Here is an 8,048-nt window from a genome sequence, read left to right on the forward strand (position 1 = left end):
CTTTAGGCTCAATTTATAACGCTCATTTATGTATATTTTGGATTCCACCAGAATAATTTAAAAGAAACACACTGCTTTAAAAAATTGCCAGAAAGAAGTGGGTAAGGAATTGGCATTTTCCATCATAAATCAATTTGAAAAGAAAATATTCTGCTTACAGTAATTTCTCCCAAAGTCTGTTTTGTTTTCTTTTTTATGGGTTTCATATCTCACGCACAATTCCCATTTTCTAGGTGGAGAATTAAAGTACCCTGACATTTGGTGGTCCCAATTCACACAGGTGTGTTGGGACAACTTAAAAAGTTTTGCCCTTGTCCACCACTTAATCTGGCATGAAATTGCTCAGGTTTGTCAAAGTCAGTGTAAAATAACTGAAATTGAGTGCCAGTTTTGAAAGGGTAGCCAAGCTGCTTAGACAGATTCAAATCCCAACTGACTTCAGATGACTGTGAAGTCGGATGGGTTCAATTAAGTTTTATTGTGTTAGTCTGCACAGTGTTATAACTTGTGTGGGGGGAATCAGAGCATGATGAGCTCTGAGTCAGTCTAGAGCTGACTCTCCAAAGCACCCCATAACCATACAAACTGGGACACGAGAAAGGAGGCACATGGAGCAGAAAGCAGACAGCTCTCCTACCAGGACAGGGATGAGAGTAAAAATGAAGGCTCTTTCAATTTGGCTTGTGACATGCACAGCTGTTTCTAGCGCTCTTCCCTTCCACCTAGAGAAAGACAATGAAGAAGATGCAAAGTTTGTACAGGTAACTGCATTATCCATATCTGGGATCTCATGAGCCCTCTATTTTTAGACCTATTCTATGTGTTCCAGTTGCACAGTAGCTTGCTGCATTTCTGAGACAATGCTATTGCATAGAGGTCTGCTGCTCAAACTTTATATTAAAGTAGGATAAATCTGTACAAACTGGAAATGTCAAGTTAATAAGAGTCAGGACAATGTTGTCTGTTTCTGTTTAGCTATGATCCTCATGAAAACATCTGCCAGCAACCTACACAAACAATATCAGTCCTAAGGTATTTATTTGTTCAAGAAACAGATCAAAATGTGAAACATGTCGCTTTTTTTTCACTAGAACTACTTGAATAATTTCTATGCTGTTGAGCCAGATCCAAATCAACTTGGATGGAAAATAAATGTTGAGTCTGCATCTGAAAAACTTCAGAAAATGCAACAATTTTTTGGTTTGAAAGTGACGGGAAAACCGGATAATGAGACATTGGAAATGATGAAGAAACCCAGGTGTGGAGTTCCCGATGTGGGTCTCTATGGCTTCACCCTGCCTGGATGGAAAAAAACCAAACTGACATACAGGTAGTATAATTACTTTTTGAGTTTAAATTTTAGATCTGTGGGTATCCAAATTTGTTATACTTAAATATAGCTTCTATAGCAATTGTTTCCTGTTGGGAATACAAAAATGTTTCTCTCTCCACAGCTGTTAGCCATGCATGCTTCTGAGAGGAATTTCTGAAAATCAAGCTGGTTATTTTACATTTACTGGTTCAACCATAGTGTTTTGCCTGTCATGTATCACTCCTGACAAATATCCTGTAAGCCAAACAGAAACATCAATTGCACCCTGTACAAGCCTCGTTATCTTTAAAATTTGCTGAGACGACAGTGTAGTAGTCACAGAAATCTGAGGAGACAACTTTCCTCATGCTCAAGGGGCAACCTCCTGGCTAAGGCCCATTTTAAGAAAAAATTGATAATGTGTACACAACTATTATAAAAAAGACATATTGGACAGTTATCACATACTCAAACACATTCAGTATTTACATATCAAACTCGCTCAGCCCAAGATGAATCTTGGGAACTATTTGTTTACAGGTTACATTGTTTCTTTATTTCATGTTCATCTTCTTAACCATGTTAGGGATTTTCCTTTTTCTGCAAATACTAAATATTATGCTTGAATTCTCATAACTCTAGAATTGTGAACTACACACCAGATATGAGCAAGGAGGATGTGGATAAAGCAGTTGAGAAGGCGTTTAAAGTGTGGAGCGCTGTCACCCCGCTGATTTTCACTCGCATTCATAAGGGAATAGCAGATATAATGATTGCTTTTGGGACCAAAGGTAAAATGAATACTGCACTCAATGCTAAAATTAAGTAATATATTTTTCAATAGTCATTACCTAAGCTTAGTGTTGTATCAACTTCATGTTATTTAGTTCATGGGCATTGCCCCCGCTATTTTGATGGCCCCCTTGGAGTTCTGGCTCACGCTTTTCCACCTGGCAATGGTTTAGGCGGTGATGTGCACTTTGACGAGGATGAAAACTGGACCACAGGCTCAGCTGGTAGGTTCAAAAATGGTTCATAAAGTGTTATGCAGATGAATAAACTTCATTCTGATTTTATTTAAGTGAAGGAAGAGACTGAGATGAACAGTCTAACACAGCATTAACTATAAGAGCAGTTTGAGGATATTGCAGGCTGTCCTCTAACAGGGATACTTACAGTGACACAGACACAAACACCTTGAGCTACTCTAGTCCGTAATTAGCCCTGATAAAAATACCAACAGGACAATCCTTTTCAAGTAGGAATGCCACAGACACAGCACTGTTACCTGGGGGCTGGTGGTGGCCCAGAGTTTCACAAGCCTTGATAAAAGCTTTCTCTTTTCCCCTCTGGTGCACACCAGGCCTGGCACTACTGTGCTTTGCAGCAGCCCTCAGAGGACATCCCCACCACCTAAAAATCAATACAGCCACCAGGGATAATGAAGAGTCTTCACTAAAAATTCCAGGGTAGGTTCAACAATAGGCAGCAGAGAGGGGAACACTGAGTGCCCAGCCTCAATCTGTCTGGGGATGTCTGCTGTGCTCAGCCTCCAGGCTGGCCATACAGCACCTAATGCCTCTGGCAGGTCTGTCAGCACATAGGCACATTACCCTCTGCTACTTTAGACCCTTTTCTCATCCACTTTTTGGGATGGAAAGCTGCAACAAGAGAACTGAGGTCAGGAAGAGCAAGGCACTAATGAACAGAGAAGTGCTGTAAAACTGCTGCACAAGGGGGAGACTGTGGGTTTATTGTGGTGGGAAAAAAAAGAGAGGGATGAGTGCTGGACAGGTCACATGATTAAATGTGATGTTTTCCCCACACTGGGACTGAATGGGTCAACCACAGGTTTTCTGCTGTTCCTCAGCAGCACAGCTCCAGCAGCCAGACATTGCAGAACTTGGAGCACTCAGAAGACTCGTGAGAGAGGAGGACTGACTGGAAATATGTGTGGAAAAAATGAGGTTTTATTTTGTTTGGGTTCTTGAGAAATGAATGTCTTGGCTTCAGCCAGCCTTTCTTGGGCAATCGATGACCAGTCCTCTCCTCTGCCACAGACTTGTGCTCTTCATTAAATCTGTTGACATTTTTGGATCTTGGTCTGCAGGACAGATGATCATTCTTCCCTAATTCAGAAAGGCGTCTTACTTGGAGGGACGCATGTTGAAGGAAATTTCATTTTTATTTCTTTATTTTGTTAACATATTTGACTGGGAATAAGCATGCAGAAGCATAATATTTTTAAAATTTATTTTGTTTCATAAATCTCTTAAGAAGCTGTATACTTTAAAGTCCCAAGGGTAAAAAGGTAAAGTGTTCTGCTAATATTTTATTTTTCCTTGTCTATTCATGATCTCACCTTTCCTTCTCAGGTTTGTAGGAGGGAGAGTGACACACAGAGTGACACTTTGATACCTGCGGTGAGCACAGCGTGTGTCCTCCTGCCTTGGAGAGCTGTTAGTTTGATCTGACTCACTATCTAATCTGTTCACCTCAGCCAGGAAACCCTGCCAGGACATTCCAAAGAGCTGCACCCACACTCACCCCCAGATATCTACTCATGACACACACACTTTCAGTAGCTAACAGAAAGCAAGAGGGTCAAAAGTCTCTGCCTTCTAGTGGGGGAAGACCACAATCTTGTCTTACACAAAAATATGTTCACCTAGATGCATTCCCTAGTGAAGGTCAATATATTGTATGAAAAATGTGACTGAGCAATAGCCTGATGCTGCGATCATATCAGCCATTTACAGAGTAAAATTTGACTGACCTCTTCTTTCTATCCATTTCATAAGGGTTCAACTTGTTCCTTGTTGCTGCTCATGAGTTTGGCCATGCCCTGGGTCTCTCCCATTCTAATGATCAGAGAGCTCTCATGTTCCCCAATTATGCCTACATCAGCCCCAGTGAATTTCCCCTCTCTCCAGATGATATAAGTGGCATTCAATCAATTTATGGTGAGTAAAATCCATGGCTTTAAAAAAAAGGTAAGCAGAGGAGAAATAATCTCTTTCACAAAGTTTCACCATAAACTTAATCATATTTGCATAATATTAAAAAAGCAAGGTGTGGAAACCTTAATATTTCTACAATTTGGTGTAATCTTTCCAAAATTTCTCCCTCAGGATCCCCACCAAATGCCCCAGATAAAAGGCCAACCACCCCTACCTTGCCTGAAATCTGTGGCTCCCAGATATCTTTTGATGCTGTAACTACACTCCGACAAGAAATCATTTTTCTAAAGGGCAGGTAAATACTGATGTGACATTTGTCTGCATGGGGTTTATTTTTTCTTGATTTATACAAAGACTGAATACTTTTGTGGTTCACATGTTTACAGCATTTACAATGAGAAAAAAGCATTTCAATTCATGGAAATTAAAGTTTTAGCAGATATTAGTTGTATTAATATTTTACAGGATCCCTTGGAAAAAAAAGCTTCATTTTTTTTCCAGAAAACACCTCAATCCCAATGAGACCTTATTCCCAAATGCATAGATGGTTACACTGAGTTGTGACTTGACTTAATGATGCAAATATTTCCAGACAATCACATAAAGGTTTGGTTTGGAAGGTACCTCAAAGATCATCTAGTTCCAAGCCAGGACACTTCCCATTAGTCCAGGTTGCTCAGATCCCCATCCAACCTGGCCTTGAACATTTAATTGTGTTCAATTAATTTTACTAATCTAAGTAACTAACAAACTAGGAAATAAGTACATTTGACCATACAGTTGAGCCAATCTCTCCTCCAATCCCCTCTGCAAGCCCAAAATCATCTGGGGAATTCATCTGCTGAAGAGGTTACAGTAAGTCCTATCTGGGCTCCTATAAACTTCTCACTATACAGTACAGGGACATCTTGAAATATTCAGCTGCTTATAACTGATCATTTATCAATCATTATCAATGAAATGCCAGCATGAAGATAGAATAAAAAAACCAGACACTTCCCAGTGCAGGGACTTATTTCCTTTCTGACACATCAAGCCAGGTAGCTCCACTGACAAGAAAGAGCTTGTAAGTCACAATGTTGCTCATATTCTTTTGCACATACAGAAGTTTCTGTGGTTTGTTATGTACTGCAAACCTGTTTCATATTTAAATCAGGCACTTATGGAGGGTATATCCTGATAACTCAGAAGCTGAACGTGAATTAATTTCTGCCTTCTGGCCAAATCTGCCTCCTGGTATTGAAGCTGCATATGAGAACACAAAAGATCAGATCCTACTTTTCAAAGGTGAAGTATGAGATTTTCTCTAATTTTTTTCTTAATTTAATTATGTGGGCAGAAGGGATGTGTGCATAAAATACATTTTTCAAATAGGTAAAATAAAAACTCAGAATATTTCATCTATTTTCCTACAACCTACAATAAAGGAGTGCATTTTGTGATCTACTGTCTGAAAACTACTGGCATAACTAAATATTTTAATTTGTCTTAACAGGCAACAAATTCTGGGTTATCAGCGGATATCAGGTCTTGCTTGGTTATCCAAAGAATATCAACACACTGGGCTTCCCTAAAGGTGTCAAGAAAGTTGATGCAGCTGTTTGTAATAAAAATACAGGGAAGACAGACTTTTTCATAGGTGACAGGTACTGGAGGTAAGAAGAATTGACAAATGTTTTCCTATTAATAACTCCAATATAATCTGAATAAAAATTAAAGTGAACATGTGATAAAAGAGAAAGTAGACCTTTCAGGTAACTGTAGGTTCCCTCCAAATCCTATTCCCAAACTGGCATGAGTGAGTCTTGATAGCCAAAGAGCAGGCAGGGGAAGAAAGAAGTCAGCTTTGGGAAGCTGAAAGATTCCTTCTGTGTGCAAGCACAGTGGCTGCAAAGGTCCTCAGACAACCAGAGGATTGAACTGGGGCAAGCATGGTTCACACAGACCTTATTGTGACTAACTGTGGGGTTCCTCAGTGATACATACAGTGTCATCTGGATTTTGAGATTCCTGTGGTTTCCTGTTTTTTGGTTTTGATTAATTTGGGTAGAGTATTTACAATATCTTGCATTGTTATTTTACTGCCTTGGTCACAAGACAACAGCATGCAAGTAAACCACAACACGCATTTCTTACCTAGTAACTCATTCTCTCAGCCTCAGATGCCTGTGAAAAATATTTCTTGTATCCAAGGAGAAGTGAAACAAAGGCTTTGTTTGCTTGGTTTCTTTTGGTTCAGTTTTTTTTCCCCTGAGAGGGTTCCTCAAATCTGGAAGAACAATTCAGATTCTCCTTTCAAGTCCCCTGAATTTAGTCCTATCTCATAAAAATTGTCCTGGCTCACATGGGAAGAACTTGATGTATTAGAAATACGCCAGATTCCTTGCCACCATCTAAATTTGTCAGCTATTAGAGGACTATGTACAATATCTTATCAAAATCTGAGAGGAAGAGTCAAAATTCATGCTATAAATATGTGCTATAGCAGGAATGAATCTGTCCAGTTTCCATGCACTGTCACACTGTTATCATCAGAGGAGGGAAATCCCATCCCTGGAGTCAAAAATGTGAGTCCTCCTCCCATTTTTCTCACTTAGGATGCTTCTTTGCAAGTGTTTACCTTTATCAGCAAACAAGAAACAACCTCCTGGAAAACACAATGGCCAGCATCCTGCAGCCACGTGTGGAAGTAAATAACACAACTTTCTCTTGCAACCCCAGAGAAACCAACTAAATTGCAGATGGGTGGGCATATTTTAAAAGCTGCTGAACTCTGTGCAGAATTGAAGTCTAAACTCTGGAAAATTGCATGTCTCCCTTCATATGATTTAGGTTTGATGAAAACAGCCAGTCCATGGAGAAGGGTTATCCTAGACTGACAGTTGATGAATTTCCAGGAATTAGTCAGAGGGTTGATGCTCTTTTTCAACAGAAAGGTAAATGAAATAAGCTTTTATGTAAAATCAGTTTAATTCTAAAGATCATAAGTTCTGAAACTAAGATGAATGTCATTATTGCTGCATCCTGCAAAAGAGAAATGAAGAGATGCTCTCCTGTGTGTATGAATGGGATTTGTCAGAATGAAGCTATTTCTTGTATCCATAACATAATGCTTTACTTTTTCATTTCCAGGATTATTCTACTTCTTTCATGGACCGAAACAGTGGGAGTTTGACCCTATTGCTAAAAAAGTTATCAGGGAAATGAAGAGTAATAGCTGGTTTCACTGTTAGCATCATTAAACTTTCTTACATTCAGCGAAAGACAATAACTACCATTCCAGAGATCTCAGAAATTGTTTGTATGTACACTGCTCTACAGAATAGGCAATGGGACTAGTTTTCAAAAATACTTTTCATGTATTTTAAGAAATTAACATGTCAGCTTAAATTATATTTTCAAAGACTAGAACAAAATTGTATTTTTCCCATAAGTGAAAATTATACAAAATAATTTATTACTTTATTCTCCAGATGGTTTGGGGGATTTTTTTAATAGTATGGCAATAAAGAATTTTAGGTTGATGGCACCTGTTTTCTGCTTCATCTGTTGAAGGCATTCTACATTTCTGAGGTGTGAAAGGCTGCAAGTTGATATTCTATTATCCCTCCAGCATAAAATGTTTGTACTTTGCCTCTTTTCTCTCCATCTGCAAGATACAAGCTTTCATTAGCCACTTGCTTTTCTGCACTGTGCAGAAGATGCATTTTCCTGCATCTTGTCCTTCTATTCTTCAGCTGTTGCAGCCTTGTCCCTTTCATAACACAAAAGTACTT

The 8,048-nt window shown here is 39.1% G+C and overlaps 1 protein-coding gene across 1 annotated transcript; it reads left to right on the forward strand.

Moving 5' to 3' along the window:
• Positions 1–608: 608 nt before the first annotated feature.
• LOC139593155 (matrix metalloproteinase-27-like) lies at positions 609–7,590 on the forward strand. The gene is made up of 10 exons (XM_071433847.1): positions 609–761; positions 1,092–1,330; positions 1,955–2,103; positions 2,200–2,328; positions 4,114–4,275; positions 4,444–4,567; positions 5,429–5,559; positions 5,768–5,927; positions 7,105–7,208; positions 7,405–7,590. Exons 1-10 carry the CDS (start codon positions 609–611, stop codon positions 7,503–7,505), a joined length of 1,452 nt encoding a protein of 483 aa, XP_071289948.1. The 3' UTR covers positions 7,506–7,590.
• The last annotated feature ends 458 nt before the right edge of the window (positions 7,591–8,048 follow it).

This window comes from Agelaius tricolor, unplaced genomic scaffold (genome assembly GCF_023055355.1).
Source record: "Agelaius tricolor isolate 1412-34295 unplaced genomic scaffold, bAgeTri1.0.p SCAF_9, whole genome shotgun sequence".
NCBI classification, from domain to species: Eukaryota; Metazoa; Chordata; class Aves; order Passeriformes; family Icteridae; genus Agelaius; species Agelaius tricolor.

What these genes read in the sequence shown, in the direction of transcription:
- LOC139593155 (XM_071433847.1), top strand. Translation starts at nt 609, where the DNA reads ATGGAGCAGAAAGCAGACAGCTCTCCTACCAGGACAGGGATGAGAGTA. An exon ending in CTGGACCACAGGCTCAGCTG is followed by an intron (nt 2,329 to 4,113) that starts GTAGGTTCAAAA and finishes CCATTTCATAAG; the next exon opens with GGTTCAACTTGTTCCTTGTT. An exon ending in TGGCATTCAATCAATTTATG is followed by an intron (nt 4,276 to 4,443) that starts GTGAGTAAAATC and finishes TTTCTCCCTCAG; the next exon opens with GATCCCCACCAAATGCCCCA.